This window comes from Prunus persica, chromosome G6 (assembly GCF_000346465.2).
Source record: "Prunus persica cultivar Lovell chromosome G6, Prunus_persica_NCBIv2, whole genome shotgun sequence".
Classification (NCBI taxonomy): domain Eukaryota; kingdom Viridiplantae; phylum Streptophyta; class Magnoliopsida; order Rosales; family Rosaceae; genus Prunus; species Prunus persica.
The window spans coordinates 211,325-236,148 of NC_034014.1; the positions used below are offsets into that span (position 1 = coordinate 211,325).

The window sequence follows — 24,824 nt, forward strand, 5'->3', positions numbered from 1 at the left end:
AAATGTTTCAACTCTCTAAATAGAGATTATCCACGCCCTACTGTAAAATAACGCTCAATTGAAGGTTATAATCCACATTCTCACATAATAAAAGCCCCATGAAGTGGCTTGGGTACCCAAAAGTAAAGAAATGCTTATAATTGATGCATGCGCATGCACATGAGAATTGTGAGATCATGAATTGATGAATGACAATTTTTGGTTTTGGAGTAGCTACTCAAATCATCAATGGGTTGTGTTGATTGGAACCATGTTCAATTATTAAATGTCGACAATATCATTGGCCAAAATGGAATGAGGTAATTCCATTATAGATGAGAATGAACGTGAAAGAACAAACCCACAGTACGAACCCCAAAAGATGTTAATACTGAAATTTATACTTGGGTGTTCGGAATAAAAGGGAATATACTTACTTTGTATGACACACTGTTTCTGGTAGAAACAAGGAATGTTGGGTTTTCTCCATATTTACAGATTCAATTGTGCCCCCCCCCCCTTATTACACAATTACGGAGACCAACATATTATCTTTAAGGGTTATTAAATGCACGGAGCATATCGCCAGAAGCGATTTCCTAAAGATGTATAAATAGCTGGGTAAAAGCTATATAATGTGTCATAAAGTTTAATCCTTTTTTAGACAAAATCCGTTGAGAGGATTGACATTGCATAAAGCAAGTCCTTAAAGGACATGTGCTTGAAGCACAAAATTTGTACTCAATATTAATATGCATAAATTACCTCAGTGAGTACATTGATTATAATGTGATTGCAACACATTAAAGCTTCTGCAGAATTCATGAAATATTTGTCTCGATCGAGCATTATGCCAACGAGATTCTTGCTTATACTAAGAGAGTCTTATCCGTTGGTCCTTAAATGTTTTTCCGGAAGTATACTAGACCAGATAGAGCTCAGCTCCATCACCACCACTTTGGGATGGCTAGTCATAAATTTTTCAGGGGGAGATATTCATCAGGGGGAGCGTGGTTTTAATAAAGACCTTCATACACTGTACTCTTTTTCCTTCATCCAGGGTTTTATCCCACTGGGTTTTTCCTAGTAAGGTTTTAACGATGCAGTGTCGCTTAAGATTGACTCACAGAAGCAGTGTCAACTACGATATTCAGAAAGGTGATCAACAGTATGACTTAAAGATATTTTGCCGAGCATCAGGGGGAGCGTGCTATCAATAAAGATCTTCAAACACTGTACTCTTTTTTCTTCGTCCAGGTTTTTATCCCACTGGGTTTTTCCTGGCAAGATTTTAACGAGGCAGTGTCGCACGCGCGTCAATATGCATAGAATTTTATGTTACACATGATTATGTACTCTTTTTCCCTTTGACCAGTTTTTGTCCCACTGGGTTTTTACTGGCAAGGTTTTTAACGAGACATATTCCATACCATTTGTGGTCTCCAAGGGGGAGTGTTGTAAATAATTAGGTGTGGAGCCCACATGTTCTTTAGGCTTTGCCTACAAAAGGGTGTGAACCCTTCCTTTGTAAACACACACAGAAATCAGAATGGAGACCAAACATTCTCTTCTATTCATTCTCTCCATCTCAATTCTCTCTACAATTCTTCTAGATTTATAACACATGTTACATTTATATATTTATATTGTAAGTTTTTTCTTTCTTCCTAGATTTAATGATATTATCTAATAAAAGCGATTCAATATTTACAAATTAAAGGTTTGTTTAGGATTGTTTTTAGAAAGTTACTTTCTGATAACTAAAAACTCTTCTAAAAGTATTTGGTTTGAAAAACTTACAATTGCAGAATAAGCTATATGCGAAGCTCCTAACATATGTTTCTGCACGAAGTACTTCGATTTTATTAAAAGATTTGAGGTTCTTCTAGCATAAGGACTCAGAGAAAAATCACAATTTGAGAAGAGTTTTCTAAAAAACAATCCTAACACATGGATATATTGACATTAATTATTATTTTAGAACCAACACAACTTCATTTCACAACTTCATTGCCCATGAAAAAATCTCACTTCCCCATCTTAAGTTTGATATAAATATTCACCAAAAACATAAGTTTGGTATAAATAAATAAAAATGTTTGTACACCTGTAAAATTCTTGCTTGTAAAAATAAACGATGTTCAAAATTGGGCACATATTTAAGTAAATGTTTTGAATACAAGATGATGATAGAAAAAGAGAATTGAATACAGAATTTCGATTGCATAAGTAATTGTTTTTAACCACTTTTAAGCAACAAATCCATTGCTTTCACTGATAAATTTGGTAACTGTAGCAACGCTGTGGGAAATTTGTGAAAAGAAATGAGAGCGGGTGTAGTCAGCATTTTGGGGTTTGAATTTAAATGAATAGAAGAGCCCTGCGAAAAATTAAGTAGAAGGGGTTGATGATCAGTACAAGGTTATTATTGCGTTACTCATTAATTATACACTACCATAAGGACAAAAAGAAAAGCGATATTGGTGCCGTGGCGAGTGGTGTAGCCGTCTAGGGCAGACGTGAGTCGGTCGGTCAGTCGGTGTTCCCGCCCAAACTCATCAGAGTTACTGTTGGTGTTAGGGTTTCGACCAAGAAGAAGGGAAAAAAAATGTCTGATGATGCGAAAATGATTAAAGTAGAAGAAGAAATTGAAGGAGAGCGTGTGGAGTCGAACGACTACATTTTCGAAAGGATCGGCGAACCCGTCCCAATTCAGCGTGATGAATCCTGTTTCGATCCCCATGGCAGTCCCTCCCGGCCCCTCGCCGTCTCCGAGAAACACGGCCTCGTGTTTGTTGCTCATTCCTCTGGTCAGCTTCTCGGTTTCTAACATCGAATTGATTGCTTTCTGATTTGCACCAAACAAACAAACAAATTTTGATGTTGTTGTTGTTGTTGTTGTTTCTTAGGATTTTGCGTTGCGAGGACCAAAGATGTTATGGCTTCAGCTGCTGAGATTAAGGAAAGGGGAAGCTCTTCTTCTATACAGGAGCTAAGTGTTGTGGATGTTCCCCTTCCCAACCTCAACATTCTCGAACTCTCTACCGATAGTTCTACTCTTGCCGCTACTGCTGATGCGAACATTCACTTCTTCTCGGTTGATTCCCTTCTCGATAAGGTGCGTTTGCTTGGTTTCACTTCATCATTCTCTTTTTACCTCTATTGTGTTATTGGTTTGTCTCGGTGGATTGTGGCATTTTGACGCTCATCTCAACTCTATAAACTCTATTGCCTTTTCTCCATCATTTAGCATCACCATTTACTTCAACTTGGGCATGCGTAATTTGAATTGTAGCAAAGAGTGCATGGCTGTTTAACACTTCATGCCTCTGATCGTCCTTGTTATAGAGATGAACTCCCTTAGAGTTTTCCACCTGCAAGTGTATTTCTAATGAACCCCTCAATGTTGCATCTTCTGTTTGTTTCACCTCACCCATGAGGACTTTTACCATTTCTAGAACATTTGCTTTACTGCAAAACACAGTTTTTGTTTATTCCTTGTTTGTTTTCTTCTGTCATTATGCAGGGTCTAAAACCATCTTTCTCTTTTTCGCTCAATGAATCCAGCTCTATCAAGGATATGCAGTGGACGAGGAAACCTGAAAACTTTTATGTGGTTCTTTCGAATCTTGGGAAGCTATATCATGGAACAGTTGGTGGCCCTATGAAAGATGTGATGGACAATGTTGATGCTGGTAATTTTTTTCCCCACTTCTCTTAGGCAACCTTTGAGGCACATCTTTTTTATGGCACTTGTGTCCATATGCATGTGATGAGCAGGTTCATCATGCCTACTTACTCCGGAGTTCATTGTAAATTTACTGCATTAAGGAGCATTACAGCATTTGTGTTCAAGAGCTCGTACTTTACAGTTTAGCTGCACACACAGCTGCACACACATTGTGCGCTTTATCAAATATGTGCACGTGCACGCAAACAATAATCTTTCCCATTTGAGTTATCACAAAAACTTACAATATGACTGGAACAGAAAATTTGTGACATATGGAAATGATAGAAGCAGCTGCACAGGCATTAGACTTTATCAGTTTCTCTTATTTAAAAAGGCCATCTCCTACCACTAAAGTTGAATTTAGTAGGCAGATAAAAAAATGCTCCTAATCTTTCATTATTGTTGCATTAAGTGGCTGTTATCTTGACCAAATCAAGAAAGAAAAAAGTGGTTGTTCCGAAGAATTGAATCTGTGCAATTGTGACAACCTGAGATATTTTACCATCACAATTGTCTTTGGAATTCAAATCCTATAAATTAGGAAAACAAAATTTCAACTCTTGTGCACACCAAAGAAGAGGTGACTTGGTCTTCACACAGGGAAGGCATAGTTTAGTTATTTCAAGTAAGCATACTAATCAATTAGATTTGCTTAAAACTAAAACTAAACGAGATTGCATGCCTTGAGCAACATGGGATGCCCCCATGCATTGAAGTATTATCGAGTAGAAAAAAGTTTTGAAATGTAAGGAAAAAAGAAAATATAGGAAGAAATACAGTAGTTGGAGTTGTGTCCACGCTCTATCAGGAAATCATTCTTAAAGAATTGTCTTTAGTATCAACTTTGGTTGAAATGAATTGTCCAATCTCTTCATTTGAACTTGAAGCTTGCACTTCCCAAGTGGTAGAGCAAAATTGTAACCATGGGCGCATCAAGTAGGTGGATCTTATATTTTTGCATAAGAGAGGTGAATTTGTTGCATGTTGAAAATTGCTCATTTTAGTTATTTGAATTCAGCATGACTGCATATACTTGAAGGATAAGCCATGTACTACTGCTCTTTATTTCAGTTACATAGAGTTTGTTATGAATACAGTATTAAAATGGAATTCCAAAGAGTAAGAAATTATCAATTATATTATTTTACATATGTGCAACTAATGCTTATTTTGACTTGTGTTTTATCGTAGTTGGATGGAGTTTAAAAGGAAAACTAATTGCTGTGGCAAGAAGGGATATTCTTAGCATTCTATCATCTAACTTCAAGGAGAGGTTGTCAATGTTAATTTCGTTCAAGTCTTGGACTGACGATTCCAATGCGAACTGCAGTATAAAAGGTATGTTACGTTGTATGGTTACATTTCCATATTTTGTTTTTCTTTGTAATGTTCCAATCTGTATTAGGAATTAATGACTTTGATGTCCTAGTTCTTTGTAATGTTCCGATCTGCATTGTCCTAGTTCTTTGTAATGTTTTATACCTGGACATGATTTTGATGTCGTTTTTATTGAAGTAAGGCCATTATTATACAAAAAAGATTAACCATTATCAACCTCTGAAACTAAAGTGTTTCCTGAATCATCAGTGGACTCTATCAGGTGGGTTCGTCATGATAGCATCATTCTAGGATGCTTTCAACTTACTGCAGATGGAAATGAAGAAAGTTACCTTGTCCAAGTGATAAAAATAAAAGATGGCAAGTTTGCTGATGTAAGTAATAATTTTTTTAAAATTTTGTCTTTTAACTCAAAGGATTTTCTATCTATTCCTATTTATTACTTTTAATGGATATTGCCCCTCCCTTTTTGTTGACTCTAAGTAGTGCCATCACATCTAAATGAGATGTGTTACCTCTGTATGTTTGTATCACAGTATGATAACTTAATTATGTCTAATAGAGAGGCTGGTGGCCCTTTTACTGGTTCACTCTTACAAAGTGAAAATGCGCTTATTGAAGTTTGGATTTCAAGTTGAATTTGGTCTGCAGAATTATTAATAATTTTCAAACGTCATATGACTTTTTTGTGTAATGACTTACAGAAGGTTGCGTATGTCCATGGATGAGCTGTAGGAATTGACAGATTATGATCTGAATCTTGAGTGTTAAATTTAATAAGTGGCTTTTCATTTTAGTAGTGCTCTGAAATGTGGGTGTATTAGAATCAGAAGGTTAGATTCACATATAAGTAACTTAAATTATGAGGGGAGTATATGAATGCATAATAAATAAGAAGCAATTTGATCTTCACATTAATTTCCTCAAAGTATATTGTAATTTCTTCTATATAAAAAAGTATGTCCTAATTTTGTGAGACCTATCTTGTAGGGTTCTTGCAAGCCAGTTCTGATACCTTTCTATGATTTGTTTTCGGGACTCATTGACGACATTCTGCCTTCTGCTAGTGGCCCATATTTGTTATTGAGCTATTTGGAGCAATGGTAGGCATTTTTATTTGATATTCCCCGTTTGTGTGTGTGTGTTTAATTTTTTTGAGTAGTTCTTTGCAGCTAATGGGTCTGTTAATAATTTGCTAATATCACCCTTTTTCTTTGCATTTCATATTCGTGTTGCATATGTTCTAATGAATGTGGTTCTTTAACTTCTTATGCGTTGTCTTTTCCATCTTTCTTGTGTGTACAAAATTTATATTTCATAGAATGCTGATAGCTAACTTATTTGTTTGGTAATTATTACAGTGAACTTGCAATTACTGCTAACAGGAAGAACGTGGATCAACATATTGTGTATCTTAGCTGGTCGCTTGGAAATGAGAAGAATGAAGTTGTAGTTGTTGATATTTTCCGAGATAGTTTGCTACCAAGGATTGAGCTTCAAGGTTCTCAAAATTATAATTCACTTAATGTTTAGGCTAACAGTAATGTTTAAATAGCTGAAACTTGTATGGATTGTGAAGAAATGTTAGTGATTACCCTTGTGACATCATAATTAGTTTTCATCTAGATCTGGTAATAAATAAATATGGCTCATATCACTCCATTTTTGACCCTATAATGGTGTCACATGCATCACCAGTTCATTCATTTACTTTATTTCACATGTTTTAGTTTTTTGGTTATGGTTAAGTTAATTTGTGCTTGCTTGTGCCCCTTGTTTCAGAAAATGATGATGAAAATTTGATACTGGGGCTCTGCGTAGATAAAATTTCAAGAAGTGAGAAAATTAGTGTCCGACTTGGAGAGGAACAGAGAGAACTCTCACCATATTGCATTCTTATGTGTCTCACGCTTGAGGGAAAACTAATCATGTTCCATGTTGCCAGGTAGTTTCCTGTTTTCCTAATTCTACAATCATGTACAAGTGTCACATGGTTCTTTATTTGCTCACTAGCCTTTAGTGGTGCTGCACAGCCTAAGGATTTTAGTTTCTAGAACCTACTATATAGCTATTTATATAACAATTGATTTGAATTTTTCTGCAGTGTCAGTGGAATTACAGTTTCACCTACTATTGTTTCTGTTCTTTCTGACGAGGAAGAGGAGGAAGAGGATTCCACTGCATTGGTACCAGTAGAAAGTAAGTCATCTAGACCTTCTTCCTGGCTGGGGAAGGAACAACTTGAAAAGGTTTCTATGGATGCTCCATTGGGTATTGAGAACAGAAAAGAACTTGACAGAAATGTAGGCCTTGATTTTCGTATAAAAGATGACATAAAGTCTCTTGATGTAAATGAGACTTTGACGTCTGAGTTTGTTACTAATCAAACAATTAATAAAGAAAGTACCAACAGTAACAAGAAAGTGGAGCCACCGACAAATTCTCAATCATTTGAAGCTGATGGGCAACAAGAAGTTATTGTCCCAAAGCGCTACCCGGACAAAAATGGGAACCAATTACAGTTTCCGGGACTGGAAAACAGAAATATAGGGTCAGCATCTACTAATGTTTCTCTCCAAGGGGTGCCTGGTCATGCGTTCAGGGACTTAACCAAGACAGAAACTCAAAAAATTGCTGGACTTGGAACTGCTGTACAATCCACTTTAAAGGATACACATAAAAGTTTTGAGACAGCGGCGGGATCTCCAGGAAAAATGGAGCCAACGGGTTTGGAGGGTGTTTCATCTCAGTCCTGGTCAAGTGGAAATATCATATCATCAAAGGACACTGATGTGAAATCTCTACTTATGCCTTCAAATTTTATTGAAGGTAGCAGATCTGGAAATGCTAGTCAAATTGTTGCTCCTATAGATGCTTATGGGAAACCTTCTGGAAAACCGCTTCATTTCAAGAATATTTCTGGTTCATCAACTTCAGTCAACTTTTCTGATAGGCTGACGGAGAATTGGGGACAAAGGCCATCAGCTGCGGCTGGAAATATAGTATCACTGCCTTCCATTTCTAGCTCCCTAATGTCATCACAGGAAAGTTTTTCCATCAGAAAGTCTCCCAACTACAACATTTATCCATCCAAGGAAAGTTACAGTGATCTACCCCCGTCAAGGAGGCTGAACTCTGAACCCAATTCATCAAAACAATTTGGAAATGTAATGTACTTGTCTATGGCCCTCTTTTTCAAACACATCCCAGCTCTCTTATTTATTTCAATTCGTTAACGTCTCTGAAACTTATCAAATTATCTAAAGGTGGAGAATAAACAAAGCAATGTTGGAACTTAAATTTTTCTGTTATGCACACTTTACTATAGAAATTTTATGCTAAACTCTAGGTGGTCTTATCCATTGTTATTGCTTATATGCTAACATATTTTAATAACAAATTCAACTGCTTGCACCATTCAGACTTTTTACCCTATTGTTTGTAATGCTCCCTTTTCTTTGGTTTGTGTTGCATATAATGTGCGGTCGGTTAGGAAAATAGATTTTTTTATGATAGGGAGTTTCCTTTTTCTTGGTACAGGATTAGATTTCATGTGTTCTTTTGGGCGTCCTTGTCTAAGCTAATAATGCCCCTTCACTGGTATTCATCATCATTTGGCAGGTGTTTTCTATTAATTGTTACTCTGCTTGTTATGTGTTTGTAAATTCTTTTCCTTTTGTATCATTGTTTTTTTTCTATTAACTTATGCATTTCCTGTATAAATGTAATATGCGTAGGTTACTGCATCTTTGTTTTGGTTATTAGACTTTATATTTATACACACACATGCACAATCGTTTGTTTTACTTCTCTATTGGCTGCTTATGGAATGTTCTGGAGGCTGAATTTGATCATTTTCAGAGCTCTTAGTCTTTCTCTTTTTTCATCTAGATCAAAGAGATGACCAAGGAGTTGGATATGCTTCTACAATCTATAGAAGAACCAGGTGGTTTCAGGGATGCCTGCACTGTTAATCAGAAAAGGTCCGTTGAAGAATTGGAGAGAGGCATAGGGACTCTATCTGACAGATGCAGAAAGTGGAAGGTGATGTTTTGTACTTAATTTCTGGAGTATTTTTGTCAAATCACTTTCATAAGTTTTCTTTGTTATTTCGTATTCAGAAAGTATTTTGAGAGGCTGTGCTGACTGTAGCATTTAATTGTGTAGCATTCCCACCTCTATATAAGCCAAGTCTTCTGTGGTAGGATACCATAAGAGAAATCAGCTAGGAAAGCTTAAAAGAGAGGTGAGAATGACCAAGTAGAACATTTGCGTCCATTTAAATTATAGTCCGTCTAAGAAAGAAGCTGCAATTTTGGCAATCAAAATCCTTCTAGTTAAATTCTGTAGGGTGAAGCGAATTCAAGACATGCTAGACCACAAATTAAGCTCCCCCTCATTAGAGACAATAAATTGAAATGATATCCAAATGCAACAATGAGATTCAAAGCATACTGGCCCAAACAAATTGAAGTCCTAGAACTCTGCCTGTTTCTGTCTTCTTTTTTTCTTTTTCTTTGATAGGAAACAAAATGTCATTGAATGAAAAAATAAAAAAGAAAAAAAGTGTACAACACAGTGGACAACATATCCTCTGGGCTTAAAACCAGGTATATCATCAGAAACAGCATTATTCCAATTGGATACAACAAGGGATACAGCAATTACACGTGTATAAAACTAAATCACAGCTGCATATATTGCATGAAAAGAACTATCCTTAAATTCTGAAGAAACTGAGGGCCATAATGATGCCGAAAAGCAAACCCCTTCCCATACGTGGCCAAAAACACACCCTCAAAAGATCTTCTGCTCATCTCCTTTCAAATAATCCAGAAAATAACCATCACTGAAGTGATGCTTCTGTAAGCTTCTTCTATAAGTGACAGTGAACTAAAAAAACTGCCCTTCCAGTTATTATACAGGCTCTTCTACTTGCACTTTGTGTAGTAACTCACCATGCCCATTTTAACCAAAACTTAACTCTGTTATCAACTAGTAAAGCCTCTGATGCAATTCCATTATAAGCTTGAATTTTCTTGACCAATTCCAAACCATAGCAAATGGTGAACTATCCTAGATTATGTTCGATCTTTGAAGAACTCTTATACATCAAGAGACTAAAGCTCACGAACCCGAAGATAAGAATCCAAACTTACAACCTCAGGGACAAAAAATTAAAAGGGAAAACGTAGACTGGCAATGGATGAGAGACTAGTCTGTGATTTTTCAATTTTCGGGCCCTGCAAACAACACTTAGACATATTAGAGGGCTTAGGGTCACATCAGAAAGATGATAAAGCAGTGCCAACTGTGCAATCGTGCCAATCCTTCACCAATTAAAGGATCTCTAAGTACTTATTATATATTCTGTATTTGTGAAATAAAAAGCTGTCCAACTTGTGCAAATTATGAGAAATTAGCATTGCTGACTTCTTCTGTACTAATTAAAAATCTCTCAATTCTTTGTTCTGATTTTTTCCCTAAAAAATAGAGCACTTCTATAACATCTATTTCAGTCTAGGTTGTTCCTGGCTTTAAATAATGTAGATCTTTGCAAACCATCATCCAGAACAAATAAACCTTGTCTGTTGTTTGAAGTTTTTTCGTCCATATTTCTTCTACCCTATATGTCCAGGCCTAAACTTTAGTGAATTAAAAATATGCTTATGATTTACTGTTCATTGCCAAAATTTTGCAGCATTTGGTAGTAAAATATAATCCTGCATTGCAACCAGAGATCTTAAATTGGATGCTTGTCATTTGGCAGTACCACTTGACTTTTCCATTCTCGAGTTTCTTATGTCATGTTATTATTGTTTGAATCTCAGTTCTATTTGTACTTGGCAGAGCATTATGGATGAACGACTTCAAGAAATTGAACATCTTCTTGACATAACTGTACAAGGTATTTTTAATATACGGATTTTTCATGTCATGAGCCGAATGCTTCCAATTTATACATGTAGGAAAATATAGATCGTTCTTGAATTGAGCAATTGATTGTTCTATTGGTCAGTATTGGCAAGGAAAATATACATGGAGGGCATTGTGAAGCAAGCTTCTGATAGCCGATATTGGGACTTCTGGAATTGTCAGAAGTTGAGTTCAGAACTTGAGCTGAAGCGGCGACATATTTTAAAAATGAATCAGGTAATTCATCATTTGATTTTTGCAGCCTAATGTTTATTCACTCTTACGTATTACTTTCTCTTTCAGGATTTGACTGACCAATTAATTCAATTGGAAAGGCATTTTAATGCCCTTGAACTTAATAAATTTGGTGAAAATGCTGGAGGTCATGCTGGTCGAAGAGCTTTGCAGAGTCGATTTGGGCCTTCAAGGTAGATTGAATTTACTTTGTTGGCATATGTAAACATAAGAGATTGAAAGAGTTCTGCTATTTTCTAATGCCTTCTTTTTAATGTAAGTAAGATGAACTGACTAAATTAAAGGCACAATCTGAATTCACAGGAAGGCTACAAGCTGAACACCTCAAAAGAAAAACCTAAAATCTAAGAAAACTAGAAGGACCTTAATTGAATAACTTTTACATTCACCTGTTTATAGAACTCATGAAGGTTTAAAGGTAGACTTCAGCTTAGTCATGGAATTTTCCACATCTCCAATAGCATTTTCTTCCCCCATAAACACCACTTGACTCACAAAGGCATCAGAATCCACAATGAGCTATTCCAATGTGTATTTATTCAGTCCTGTCAGAGAGTAAACAAAGAACCACTCGCGCTTGCACAGTTCCCTGCCACTGAACAGTGAATTAGAGACTCTCCATTGTCAGATTCGAGGCACCAACCTGTAATATATGTTTATGTTTCCATGCCTTAAGAATTCTATCCAACACTGCTTCCCAAACATACAGCCAACTCTGTAAGCAGCTAATCCTTCCACCGCACAGAGGATCTAATAAGATTGACATCAATGTTCCTTCTTTGCGAAGAAACCACCTCATCACCACTGTTCTACTTACCTTCACTAGACACGCCACGTGTAGTTTTGATGCCACAGTTTCTAACTTCCAATCATGACCATACAAATAATAGCTGTTGTCTATCGCATTTGTAGCTTTTAAGTACCACCAATGCTAAGGGTGCAAACAGGCTAAATTGAGGGCACTTTGGAGTGTGCAGGCTTGGCTTGCTTGGTTTCTAATTGAAATCTTGCCAAAACTCTAGCATAGCTTAACCTTGAAAGCTCAGCTCCTTTACCTTGAACTACCCAAACTTGACCTCTGCCCAAGCTGGAAATTATGAAAGCATCACTTTAAAACGTATATTCAAGGATGTATTATTGTGACCGAAAAATATAGATATCTTTACATAAGCAATCAACCCTGCAAGCTCTGAGCTTTAAGCAAGCGGCTGAGCTTGTTTTCACACCTAATCTAATGCAACATCTCCATGCCAATTCAGCATTAATGACTTTTATTTACAATATGTTTGTACATTGTATGCTTATATAATTATTTCTCACTGGGATGGAGCACCCAGACCTGTTCCCAACTCGCAATTGAGATACTAATAGCCTGAGTATAGAGATAAGGTGGTTTTGTTCTAGCTTTCTAAAAATTTCCTATTCCGTAATTATAACTTTACTGAGATATCTCTCTGCAGACACATTCAATCCTTGCATAGTTTATATAGCACAATGACGTCTCAATTAGCTGCTGCTGATCATCTTTCTGAGTGCCTCTCGAAACAAATGGCAGCACTGAAGATAGAGTCACCTTCCGTAAAAAAAAAGAACGTAAAAAAAGAGTTGTTTGAAACAATAGGGATTCCATATGATGCCTCTTTCAATTCCCCTTCCCCAGGAGCTACAAAAGATGGTGGTATGCCGAATGAGAAACTATCATTTTCTTTGGGTTCTGCTGCTTCTAAAGATCAGCCCAGGAGAAATGTGAATGCCATAAAGAATTACGAACCAGAAACTGCAAGGAGGAGGAGAGACTCACTGGACAGGGTAATGATTCCGTGGACTTCTGCGTGTTTCCTGAATAGAAATAAGCAACTTTCTGCTTGTAATTTTGTATCAATTGTGATCAATGCTCGATGCAGGGGCCCAACTCCTTGTGTGGTTAGCCTAATGTTTGTCAAATTTATGCTGAATCTACCATGGACTTAGCTTAGTCAGTAATTGGACATATCAGGGTCGTCTTACAGACGTACATATATTTACATAGATGTATATGTATATATACACACACACACATGTAAGAGTCCTGCCAGGCTCTCTCACTCTTCCCCCCTCCTACCTCCCCCAGGTCCTGTAATATAATATGTTATATGCTTGTGAATTATTTGATTCAATGTTTCTTAAAAGTAATTGCTTTACTGACTGGTGATAATACAAACTTTGCAAGGGTCATATAGAGAGGTTCGATTTGATGGGTGAGATTCTCAGATTTGAGAGAAATGTTCATTTCCATCTCCTTAGAAATACATATCCCAGGGTTATTCTTATTTCTCCAATCAGTTGAAATTTGTGGTTTATGGCTTAGGGTTCCTCATTAAAAGTTTTTTTAAAGGAATTTGAGGGACATAGAACTCTTAGAGTTTCAGATTTGTTGTCTCGGATCAAATGATGCTGAATAATGTTGATCTAGATTTTTAGCATATACAATGATTTGGAAGAATTTGACTTGAATGTGATGTTTTTGTTTGATGCTCGTAGGTCATTTGGATGGGCTTGATGTCCATTGTTCTTGTAACCTACTTTTCTTTTTTGGATAAATGTTTGTGTCTTATCAACAAAATTTGCAAGACTCATGTGTGCATTCTTTTTTTGGTCATGATCAAGAGCTGGGAAGATTATGAGCCTACAAAAGCAACTGTGAAAAGGTTGCTTTTGCAAGAAAGTGGCAAGGAAAGCACAAGTAGATCATCCTTTGCCGTTGATAAGCAACACTTTAGCCCTCGCCTGCTGGAGGGATCAGCCATTACTGGCCCAAGGGATCACATAAGCCCTGCAACCTTCTTGCATCCATCTGAAAACAAAGGTGAACCAGAACCAGTAAGTTCTCTGATTTTTTTGTTATTAGAATACACCCACTGATTGTTGCTCTTGCATGCAAACATATTTTTAGCAGGCATTCAGGGTATGCATATGAAGCAGCCTTTTCAGAGCTCAGCAACTCCATTTGTTTGGGCTAATGAACTTCAAGGACCATTACAACCTACTGGGCTGACATCTCCTATAATGCAAGAACACAAAATGTCATCAGCATCCCAATTGTTGCCTGCAGGTCGGCAAAGTTTTGCAAGGGAACCTAATATGACAGCAGAAAAATTTGGCAATGGCATTCCATATATTGAGAAGTCCGAGTCAGATTCAGTGAAAGAAAAGTCTGTCGTGCAATCAGACACTAGTCAGAAACCATCTATTTCTTTGGTTCCTACACAGACACCATCATTGCTGAAGAAACCAAATGATACGCTAAATTCATTTGCCAAAGGTAAGCTTCCAAAACAAGAGAGTGTGAAGGATAGGCCTTTGACCGCAACAGTTCCATCTATTGAAGCTGGGAAAAAACTGAATTTTCCATTGTCTTCCTTGTTTGCTGTTCCTGTGGCCACTAGCCAGCCTGGAAAGGTTGACCAGCGTGATGCTGCAACAAGCAAAAGCCAGCCTGGTAAAATTTTACCTTCGCCCACATTCTCAATGTCAGTTTTGACACCCTCATCTCCAGTAATTAGTTCATCATCAGCACCTCTATCTCCGTTATCAATTTCACCATCAGTCGTGATGCCTTCAAACAGATCTGTGGATAGTTCTAACACTACTGCAGATGTGAGTAAGCCTGTATCAACATCGTCATTGTCTTTTCCCTCTCCAATTGTTTCTCCTCGTAGTTTTTTCTCTTTTGATGCTTCAAACCCACTGGTGTCCTCATCTGCCCCATCACCTGTGACAAATTCAACATCAGAATCTTCTAAAACAGAGATCCAACATTCTTTTAAAACAGACACGAATGCTAATACTATATTGCCACCTCAGGAATGTGGACCTTCCACAGTTGAAACTAATTTGAAGCTTAAACCTTCAGTATCATCTCCCCACACAATTGAAACTTCAACAGGACTGGCATCTGGGAGCCAGGCCAGTTCGAACAATACTGCAGGTCCTACAAATAATGTGAGAATGAATGCTCAGCAAGAACAGCCGTCTGCCGGACATTCTCCATTCCCAACACTCCCAACTTTAGGGAGTGTTACTGGTGGAAGGACTGATGGGTTGGATGTACAAAATGCACAGGAGGATGACATGGATGAGGAGGCTCCGGACACAAGCAGCACAACTGAACTTAGTTTGGGAAGCCTTGGTGGGTTTGGGCTTGGCTCTGCCCCTAACCCAACAGCTCCTAAACCTAATCCATTTGGTGGATCATTTGGCAATGCAGGAACAAATGTGACTTCTCCTTTCTCCATGACTGTCCCTAGTGGAGAGCTGTTTCGGCCTGCATCTTTTAACATCCAATCTCTACAGCCTTCTCAATCATCTCAGCCAGCAAATTCCGGTGGGTTTGCTGGTGGCTTTGGCACTGGTACTACTGCCCAAGCTCCCAGTCCGAGTAAGTTTGGCCAGCCAGTACAGGTTGGACCAGGGCAGCAAGCATTAGGGTCAGTTCTTGGTACTTTTGGACAGTCGAGACAGCTTGGTACTAGTCTACCAGGAACCAGTTTTGGATCACCCGGTGGTTTTGGTGGTGGCATTGCTGGAACTAATCCCACTGGTGGCTTCTCAAGTGCTGCTACTGGAGGGTTTGCTGGTGCTGCTTCTGCGGGTGGCGGGTTTGCCAGTTTGGCTTCAGGTGGTGGTGGGTTTGGCGGTGCTGGTTCAGGTGGTGGTGGGTTTGCCGGTGCAGGTTCAGGTGGTGGTGGGTTTGCTGGTGCAGGTTCAGGTGGAGTGGGTTTTGTTGGTGCAGCTTCAGCTGGTAGTGGTTTTACAGGTGCTGTTTCTAGTGGTGGACTTCCTGCGGCTGGTAATCTTTTTTCTTTTCTTTTTTCATTGATGCTGATGTAAAATCCTTATCTTTTAGAAAGCTGTTGAGCTGACTTGTGTCATGGATAAATATGCTCAGGTGGTGGATTTGCTGCATTCGGCGGTCAACAAGGATCTGGTGGTTTCTCTGGTTTTGGTAATGCAGGAGGAACTGGAAAGCCTCCGGAGTTGTTCACACAGATGAGGAAGTAACCATTAGAAAGTTTCTGGACAAAATCTGAGACTGATGTATTTTGTTGATAAAAATTGAACTTGATGAAGGGCTACATGTTGAAAATCATATGAACTTTAATTGAGAAACTTGTTTTGGGTTATGGGTTACGCCAACTTCCGTTGTATAGTTCGTATTTCCTTGTCATACTTGCGACGATACCAATTATAAGTGGATGCTTGGGCAATTTAAGTGGGTGGAATGCATCCACTGCTGTTATTTCTAATGTTCAACATTACATGGCCGTACGATGCTCAACATTATTTTCCTTTGTGAGATTGATACTGTTCGTCAATTGAATTATAGCCTTCCATATCTACGCTACATAGAGTAAAATCTTTAATTATTTCCAACTGTCATACGATGATTAGTTAAACTGAATAATCACTTAAAACCTTTCATAGCTTTTATATTGCAAAACAAGTTCTTATTTCTACCATATCGATTTTTTTTCTCTTACATCTCCAACTTCTGTCTTTCTCTGCAATTAAAACAAAATCATTAACGATAACAAAGGGAAGTCAGATAAGATATTCACAAATGAATAGAAGTGAAAATTGATTGCCACTCCTGGAGTTATTTTATTACAAAACAGAACTACTGGTTGCATGCTTACAAAGCAGAACTAATGGTTGCATGCCAATTGAGAATCAACAAAAAGAAAAAGGGGGTGTGTAAAGCACCACCCTATATCAGATAGCAAAATTCCTGGCTCAATCGCCCTTCAATCTCTCCTAGCTGTTACACTGGAAGTCCTAGTTCCGAGATCTTCATTATCCGTTTGTCCAGCACAGACCTCTGCCTTTTCAAAACTGATGCCATTGAAGCAACCTAATATAAACATGAGGGGCAGAGTGAGAGAGAGAGAGAGAGAGAGAAAGAAAGAGACAGTTTTACCATGATGTAAACAACATATTCAAACAAATGCACAAGGAATTAAAACAAAAAGTGTGAATGAAGGTGGTGTTTTGTTTGAACTTGCCTCTGCTCTAAGCTTCAAGGCCTCCCTATTAGGAATTTCTCGCAGCCCATCCATTAAATCTACACAAAAATGTAATACCAAATGGGGACATAATTCCAGTCTGATATTCAATAAACGTTTTCTCAATCCAAGTTCATCAAAAGTGCATGACATCGAGAACCAAGACCCAAGTCAAACATAAAAACTCCAAAGACCAAGTTAAAGCCTCTCCAATTAACTTTATAATAAAAAGAAAAGGGGAGAGCATTCAAGAGCTCAAACCTGCAGCTTGGGATTCAACCTTGTGAACAGATTTAGATAGAGATTGAATTTGACTTCCCACATCCCTGCATAAATTATTTGGCGGAATCAAGACACAGACAGACAGACAGGTAATGAAAATATAGGTAATCAATACAAGAGCAGTTGGATGAGAGGGTGGGTACATGAGATCAGTCTGGCCATATTTCATATCCTTTTCAGCAAGAAGTGCCCTTTCAAGAAGTTTCTTGCTCTCCTTCTTCATCAAATCAACTGAAAGATTTAGCTCCTTTACATTCTTCTCAGCTCTAACAAATTGTGCCTTTACATACATTAGTTGTAAATTGTAATTAATATCAGAAGAAAAAGAAACTAGAGGTAAAGGTTTTGAGTTTCAGGTGTGAGGGAGGGTACATATACATACCTCCTCACTCTGAAGTCGACTAAATGTCTGGCGGATGAAGAACCTTCTTGGTCCTGCAACCAAGAGCCTAATATTTTTAGAATATATATGTGTGTACAGGCATAAAAATGAAAGTGTGAACGATGCATGTGTTCTGTGTTATGGGCTATGCATAGGTTGGTGAAATCATGTGTAAGAAGCAAACAAACAAATAAATAAAAGAGTGAGTATTGAAGCAAAGTAAAAGGAAGACCTGGCAAAAGAAGGAAGGCAGCAGTAAGACCAATTCCAAGAGTTGAGGTCGGGTGCTCTCTTGCACTCATCAACCCTTCTGTATTCACAGCATGCAGTTCAATTCAGTTCAATTACAAAATAGAAAATTCACACACACAAGCTCATGATTGATCAATTTGTGTATTTTCAATTCAATTAATGATTGTTTACTGATTACTAATTAGTGATTAGCCAGCCATTTTCGCTATGATATAAAAATAAATCTGAACCATTAACTAATTAAGAAATGAAAGAAGGAATGAAAGAATTTTGAGCCTACCTTTGATCTTGGTGAAGAAAGCATTTTCGTAGGTCCTGTAGTCGGAGACAGCTTTTTCGACATATTGGGGCAAGTGGTGTTGGAGAGAGCGAGCTGAACGAATGGCAGAGTCCGTGGATTGCATGACCGTACGCTGCAGATCCTCCGCCATCGATGCTGCCATTGCCACTGAAGAAGCTGATGCTGCTGCCTCTTGCCCATTCTTTTCATCATCATCACCCTTTCCTAAACTCATATTACTACTATTCACATTCACCTGTTCCCCTTGCTCCCACGTTGATGATGACGGCGACGGCGTCGTCTCCGCCATTTTCCTTCCTTCTTTCTTTTCTAATTTTTTTTTCTCAGATCAATTATTTGCTTGCTTTGCGCCTCTTGGCCTTTTAGTTCTAGTAAGTGAAAGGCCTTTCGCCAACAATATATGTATCAGTTTGGGCTTTCATTCTCACTCATCAAGGAGCCCATTTCGAAAAGTAGCAAAATTGTGCACATGCTAAGGACTTTTAGGCCCAACTGTTTTTTTTTAGCATAATGAATTTTGTCTTCTCAGCTTAGGAGCCTTAATTTATTCTTCCACCAATATTTTATGAGGGGTTTCAGCGGAGAGCTTTAATTATTTCAATTAAAATGAATGAGAATTTGGATCCTTGTTTGGTGTTTGGAATTAAACTTATTAAATTGGATAATAATTTAACATATTTAATAAAATTAACTATATATATTAATATAAGTGATAATTTAAATTACTCTAAATTAATATAATCTACAGAAATTGTGATTCAAACATAGGTACAAGAAGACCGAAAGTCGGACTCACTGCCCTCTCCAACTAATCTAACCTGAGTCTTCTAAGTAACTACATTTATAGATCTTAAAAGAACGATAAAAAAGTCTTTAATGTGCTAGGGAAAAAGAACGAGAGTTTTCCAAATTTTGAAATGGCATATAATAGTAGCCTAGTTGCTAAGTTGCATAGTAGCCAGGGTTCAGCTCATCCCCCATCACTGCTAATTTGGTCATGCACATGATGATGATGATGCACCTACCTAATGGTCAAATGACTCAACATTACTTGTCAATTGGTAATTACCATGAGTTGTACTAGCAGCCAATTTGCCAAGAGGGAAAAAAAGGAAGAGAAAAAGAAAAAAGAGAAAGGGGGAGAAACGGAAAAGAAACTGAGAAAAGGAAGAGTTGGTTTAACAAGAAGAAGAAGAAAGAAAGGAGGAAGAATCAAGAACCTTTGGAAGAATGAGTTGGCCTCAAGAGGCATTAGGGAAAATAGACCTTAAATTCACGTAATGCTCATTTGAATTTTTCATTGCCATATAATAGGTGGGTTTGGAGAAAAGGCAACAACAAGAAGCAGTGAAATAACAAGAAGAAGATTAGCGAGAGAGTCGGAGGGTGGGGCAGGGGAGGGGGTAGGGGGTAGGAGTCTATAATGCTTTGTGAATCATTGCGTGATCGAATACAGCCATGGCTTCGTGATTACGACAGGCTTCAATCATTGGCCGTCATCCTCCTCTACATTCAGGTACGTTTCTGTCTTTCAAATTCATCGAAACCAGAAAAACAAGGGTTTCAATCAATATCAATCACTGATTGTTCAATATGCATAGGTTGGGTGTGCATTGGTGGGATCGCTGGGAGCACTGTACAACGGGGTGTTGCTGATAAATCTGGCGATTGCATTGTTCGCTCTGGTAGCAATCGAGAGCAGCAGTCAGAGCCTCGGCCGTACATATGCCGTCCTTCTCGTCTGCACCGTCTTCCTCGATGTCTTTTGGTTCATTCTCTTTTCCCACGAAATATGGTAAATCTTGTTTCCTTCCAATTTATCTTTCAAACCAAACCATGTATATATCACATTCATTTCCCATCTCTATATGAGTCTTTATCTGTAATATCATAGCAAGTATGTTTCCTTTTTGGTGCAGTATGTAATGTGTATGTTTGATTCTTCTTGTCTGTGCACTTGTTGTGCAGGAACCTTTCTCCTGGGAGTAATACAATTTGGTACATCTTCTCAGTGAAACTCACTCTCGTCATGCAAATTGTTGGCTTTTCTGTGAGGTTATCCTCCTCCTTCTTGTGGATTCAGATTTACAGGTTGGGCCTTTCCTATGTAGACACTATTGCACTTCCTAGAGAAGCCGATTTTGATTTGAGAAATAGTTTCTTGAGTCCAACTACTCCTGTTGTACCTCGACAAACTTCAGATTCTAGTGATGCTTTAGGGGGCTCTATTTATGATCCAGCTTATTACTCATCACTCTTTGAAGATGGTCAGGTTTGTCCTCTCTCTCTCTATCTATCTTTCTACCCATTTATCTGTCACTCACATTGCATCCTCTTACATTACATACCTACTCAACCTTTCATTTCTCTTTGCATTTCTCTTGTATATACACTTAGACTATGTCATCGCCTCATTTTCTTTGTTCGCCTATTACCCTCAAGTTTATCCAATAATATGTTAACAAACTCACCGCATCTTGTTTTTCGACTTTTGTAATTTTTTTTTTTCGTAAAGCAACAAAGTTGTATACCTTCGCCCTGTATATTTGTTTAGAATCTCATACAATCCATGATTCCTTAAAGTTTACTCGTTCAAAGAAAGACATCAATGAAATATGTCATCACCTCTTTCCGTTTACATGTTGCTCTAAAACTTCATTTTAATTTACTTTGGATTCTTGGAAACTTGGGTTAGAAGTCAATGCCGCTGCAAATCTAACTGAAGTTTTCCACTACCAATATTTATTGGTTTTTTTAATCTATTCTAAACGCAACTGTCTATAGATAGAAAAAGTTAAGAGTCCACAATTCTTTTAGTCTTTTATACAAGAAACAAGAAGATAGAGTCTGCAATTTTAAAACCCTAAATTTTGGTTATCATAATATCAGTAAAGGAGAGACATGAGGGAGAAAGAGCATAATGAAGGAATGTAGACAGTGCCCCACTTGTGGTTGTCAAAATTCACCGCAGACAAGATTCTGTGAATATATCCCTACAAGACAACAAGAAAGTATCTATTGAAGATTAGGGGTCTCACCAGCATGATGCCTTCCACAGACAACAAGAAAATATATAGATTCGAAAATGTTTGAGGAGAAAGGTAACAGGAACACGTAGAATTCTAGTGATGCAATGTATGTGATGTAGCACAGCCCTGGGTGTGTTAGTTTTAACACTCAGAGCAATAGGACAGAAAAGAATAAGAGAAGCTGAAGGAAAGAAAGATAGAAGGCAGGCAGAAATCAGAGAGTTAAGAGAAGGTTTAATCAATATTCAAATCTGCATTTTAAAGAACTACATAGGGGTATTTATAGCAAACTAAAACCTAGAGACAATAGGATTAAAATCTCCAGCTAAAACAGAAATCCTATTCCTAATGAAATAGGAAACTAAGAAATCCTACTAGGATTTGGAAAACTAAAGAATATAGGAAACTAACAAATAAATTAGGAAACTAAACAATTTAGGTCCTATGCATCCTGCATCAGCATGTACCATTCCCTATGAGACCATCAAAGTCCTCTTTGACTTTGAGGCAAGAATCTTTATAAAGGACAGGAGGGTTGGATACCATGAACAATGACGCTATTCTCAATTCTTTGTATCCAACTTGGTTAAGGAAAGTAATTCTAATTAGGCTTCCTTGAAAAAGGACGTGATATGTCTGTTCTGGACAGATGTCCACTCTGGGCAAGTTTGCTGCTCTGGTAACATTTGCATTCTAGGAGTGGGAGCTGAAAGGTTTGACTTCAACTGTTCTAAGTGGGTGTGGTCAACCTTGTTCTTTGGACTTGAAAAGGCCCTTTACATCAGAGGAATCCTGTAGGATTTACTTGGACTTGGATCATCGTTGGATAGTAGGCCAGGCAACAGTAGAGAACGTTGATGTTCTTGCCATTCTAGCCCCGAAGTTCTTGCTAAAATTGGTTTTGATCATTGAGTCATTATGGCATCAATTAGATGGGGCCTTTTGTGGATATGTTTTGTGGCGATTGAAGGAGAGGGTATCTATGCAGTTTGTTACACTCATCCACTTTGATCTGACTTCATCGATGATGTTGAGCAATCACCTAGATGCAGACTTGAGAATATTGAAGTCTCTAAGGAATCAAAGGCACGAGCTCTGCAAATACTTTTCCTTCCTTTTCTGGCCAATGAATGAACCGTGTGATCAACAAAAGTGTTTGTTGTAGAGATATATTGGTTAGTACATGTAAGGAATTTTCATTGGGACCCTTGTTTGGGATGTGAGAATTGTTTTTCACCCATTGTCACAGTTTCTACTTGTGCTTTTTCCTTTTGGGAAAATGATACATAGAAAGGTCATTAGAAAAGTGTAAAGAATTTCATTTTCTAAAAAGTTCATTGAGGGTCAACACTCGAGGGGATGAGTATGCTAAGGGCCTTAGGTTGAAGTGTTTATGAAGTCATGTGATAATAAAAACAAATAAAAAGAAAAATTAAAAGTGATGTGTTCGTATTGCATCGTGTTCTGGTTCCCTGCATGATGGTTTTAACAGTATTCCACCAGGGGAAAAAATTGAACTGGAATATATGGTGTACTATGTGCAACATCTAATTTGCAGATTTACATTTTGCTATGATTTGAACCACTGAGATATGCGTTGGTGTTTGAAGTTTGGAAACATCTGATATCTTTTGTTTCTTCAGATTTTCGTAATATTGCTCGTGTATTAGAAGGTAGCATTGGCTGTTTCTCAACTGTTACCAAATTGAAACCACTGTTATTTGTTTTTAGGGAAAATGTTACAGTGGCAATGGATCTACTTCTGCTGCTGAAGCTTCTAAGGTGAAACCATCTGTAGTCAGATCTTTTGAGTTTGTAGATGTGAGTATCCATGAAATATGTTTTCGATCATTTTTATGAAATTTAGAAACATAATGTGTCTGATGATGCGGGTTGTGATCCCCACTATTCTTTCATGGGGTTAATATATTGGATTCAGTAGATAGCATTGTTTCTTCCTCACCCTTCTGTGTTATCTCCCAGCAACGCCAACTGACCGAATATTTCATTCACATGCTTATCTACATCGAGTTTTTGGTTGGGTGGCACTTTGAGGCCATTTTCTTGGATTTGAACTGACATGGAGTTCTCAGTTGGACTTTCGATAATACATTTGTGCACTTCTCTTCCCATAATTTGATGGGATGATGATTTGCGGTTGTTATCTAACCGTATTTGTATTCTGATTATGTGCAAGCATTAGAATTGTTGTGTAAAATGATTTTAGCCATCCATCTTGGAATGGCCCCCTTATCAGTAGTTTTTCTCTTGTGCTGCTTTCTTATTACATCCAAAATGTTATTGACTCGTGCATTTTTTTCAGCCACTACAGTTTGCTACCTATGCCGTTTAAGTATTAGTCATTGACAGGGAAGATTGTCATCAGATAGATCTATGCATTTCGGAACAATATATTAGACTGTTCATTTAGAGATTGGGACTTTTTCCTGCTAGAGTTTTATACGAGTTTTTCTTATATAGATCTCTGATAAGTATTATTTCATCCATTTGAATTGTCATTTTTGCCGCTTCTAACTAGATGAGTCCTTGCAGGAGGAGAAGGCAGCAGACCAGCCTAATTCCGTTTAATTTTGGGTGTGCCCTCTCTCTTTTCTTTTGGGAACCACTCCCCTAGTTGTTTAGAGGATATTTCATATGATGTAGTCACTGCGGGCAGATTGTGTTTTTGGAGTGAGCCTTGTACAGTCGGATCACATATTATTGGATTTTTTTTGCCCGGATGGAAGCTGCCTATCAAAGTATTAAAAGGAGAACCACATGGATGGTCCCTGTAGTTTGGTATGCCAAAAGCTTGGTAAGCCAAAGCTTGGATCAAGATCCAAGACCAGTGGTCCCTGTGGATGAACTACTCGCATTAGCATGCTGGCTACACTGCGCAGCACACAGTCAGACATGCAATTGCCTCTTGTACTCGAATTGTGCGGGCTGGGTGTTAGTTAAGTCGACAGTAGCATCGTCGTTAAGGAACTGAGGCAATTGCCTCACGTTTGTTCCCCCTTAATAGCATAGCATTGCTTGACCCTTTCGATGGAGCTTTGTTTTTTATGGGATTAGACACTCCTTACTATGATATCTTCTGATCAAATATACCTTGCAGATGAAGACACTCCCTTACTATGTCATTGTTAACTATTTAATTGCAAAATTTTGTTTTCTTAAGCAGGTGTATGGTAGATATACGACTCTTTATTTTTGGATAATCGTATGCCTAAACGTATAATTCTTCTCACGTTCACCATGAGAACCATGGACAGCGTAAATAAGAAACATGCAGACTGAAGAGTAGGTAAAGGCC

General features: G+C 37.9%; 3 protein-coding genes across 7 annotated transcripts; 2 read left to right on the forward strand and 1 right to left on the reverse strand.

Moving 5' to 3' along the window:
* LOC18772688 (nuclear pore complex protein NUP214) lies at positions 2,281-16,593 on the forward strand. Of its 3 annotated transcripts, none has more exons than XM_020565535.1 (17): positions 2,281-2,789; positions 2,889-3,097; positions 3,506-3,674; positions 4,904-5,050; positions 5,300-5,424; positions 6,041-6,153; positions 6,412-6,551; positions 6,833-6,995; positions 7,155-8,217; positions 8,942-9,094; positions 10,901-10,958; positions 11,070-11,203; positions 11,270-11,394; positions 12,682-13,030; positions 13,868-14,066; positions 14,154-16,049; positions 16,149-16,593. In XM_020565535.1, exons 1-17 carry the CDS (start codon positions 2,588-2,590, stop codon positions 16,259-16,261), a joined length of 5,358 nt encoding a protein of 1,785 aa, XP_020421124.1. In that variant the 5' UTR covers positions 2,281-2,587; the 3' UTR covers positions 16,262-16,593. The 3 variants fall into 3 exon arrangements, with proteins under 3 accessions (XP_020421124.1, XP_020421125.1, XP_020421127.1); XM_020565536.1 differs by having other exon boundaries at positions 2,282-2,789; positions 14,157-16,049; XM_020565538.1 differs by lacking the exon at positions 2,281-2,789 and having other exon boundaries at positions 3,030-3,097; positions 3,547-3,674.
* Positions 16,812-18,876, reverse strand: LOC18772759. Its single transcript, XM_007205673.2, has 7 exons — positions 18,459-18,876; positions 18,159-18,236; positions 17,927-17,979; positions 17,688-17,824; positions 17,524-17,588; positions 17,263-17,321; positions 16,812-17,111 (listed from the first exon to the last, which is right to left on the reverse strand). Exons 1-7 carry the CDS (start codon positions 18,766-18,768, stop codon positions 17,022-17,024), a joined length of 792 nt encoding a protein of 263 aa, XP_007205735.1. The 5' UTR covers positions 18,769-18,876; the 3' UTR covers positions 16,812-17,021.
* On the forward strand, positions 19,391-24,688 carry LOC18772366. 3 transcript variants are annotated; one of them, XM_020567231.1, is made up of 5 exons: positions 19,391-19,995; positions 20,081-20,274; positions 20,448-20,751; positions 23,240-23,290; positions 24,062-24,688. In XM_020567231.1, the coding sequence occupies exons 1-5, from the start codon at positions 19,903-19,905 to the stop codon at positions 24,095-24,097; spliced, it is 678 nt and encodes a 225-aa protein (XP_020422820.1). In that variant the 5' UTR covers positions 19,391-19,902; the 3' UTR covers positions 24,098-24,688. The 3 variants fall into 3 exon arrangements, with proteins under 3 accessions (XP_020422820.1, XP_020422821.1, XP_007205812.1); XM_007205750.2 differs by having other exon boundaries at positions 19,393-19,995; positions 23,240-23,329; XM_020567232.1 differs by lacking the exon at positions 23,240-23,290.

Coding starts and splice junctions, on each gene's coding strand:
- LOC18772688 (XM_020565535.1), top strand. CDS start 2,588: ATGTCTGATGATGCGAAAATGATTAAAGTAGAAGAAGAAATTGAAGGA. Junction 8,218..8,941: donor CATCAAAACAATTTGGAAAT/GTAATGTACTTG, acceptor TTTTTCATCTAG/ATCAAAGAGATGACCAAGGA. Junction 14,067..14,153: donor GCATCCATCTGAAAACAAAG/GTGAACCAGAAC, acceptor ACATATTTTTAG/CAGGCATTCAGGGTATGCAT.
- LOC18772759 (XM_007205673.2), bottom strand. CDS start 18,768: ATGGCGGAGACGACGCCGTCGCCGTCATCATCAACGTGGGAGCAAGGG. Junction 18,237..18,458: donor TTTCTTCACCAAGATCAAAG/GTAGGCTCAAAA, acceptor CTGTGAATACAG/AAGGGTTGATGAGTGCAAGA. Junction 17,980..18,158: donor TGCCTTCCTTCTTTTGCCAG/GTCTTCCTTTTA, acceptor TCTTGGTTGCAG/GACCAAGAAGGTTCTTCATC.
- LOC18772366 (XM_007205750.2), top strand. CDS start 19,903: ATGCTTTGTGAATCATTGCGTGATCGAATACAGCCATGGCTTCGTGAT. Junction 20,752..23,239: donor CACTCTTTGAAGATGGTCAG/GTTTGTCCTCTC, acceptor ATTTGTTTTTAG/GGAAAATGTTACAGTGGCAA. Junction 23,330..24,061: donor GATCTTTTGAGTTTGTAGAT/GTGAGTATCCAT, acceptor GAGTCCTTGCAG/GAGGAGAAGGCAGCAGACCA.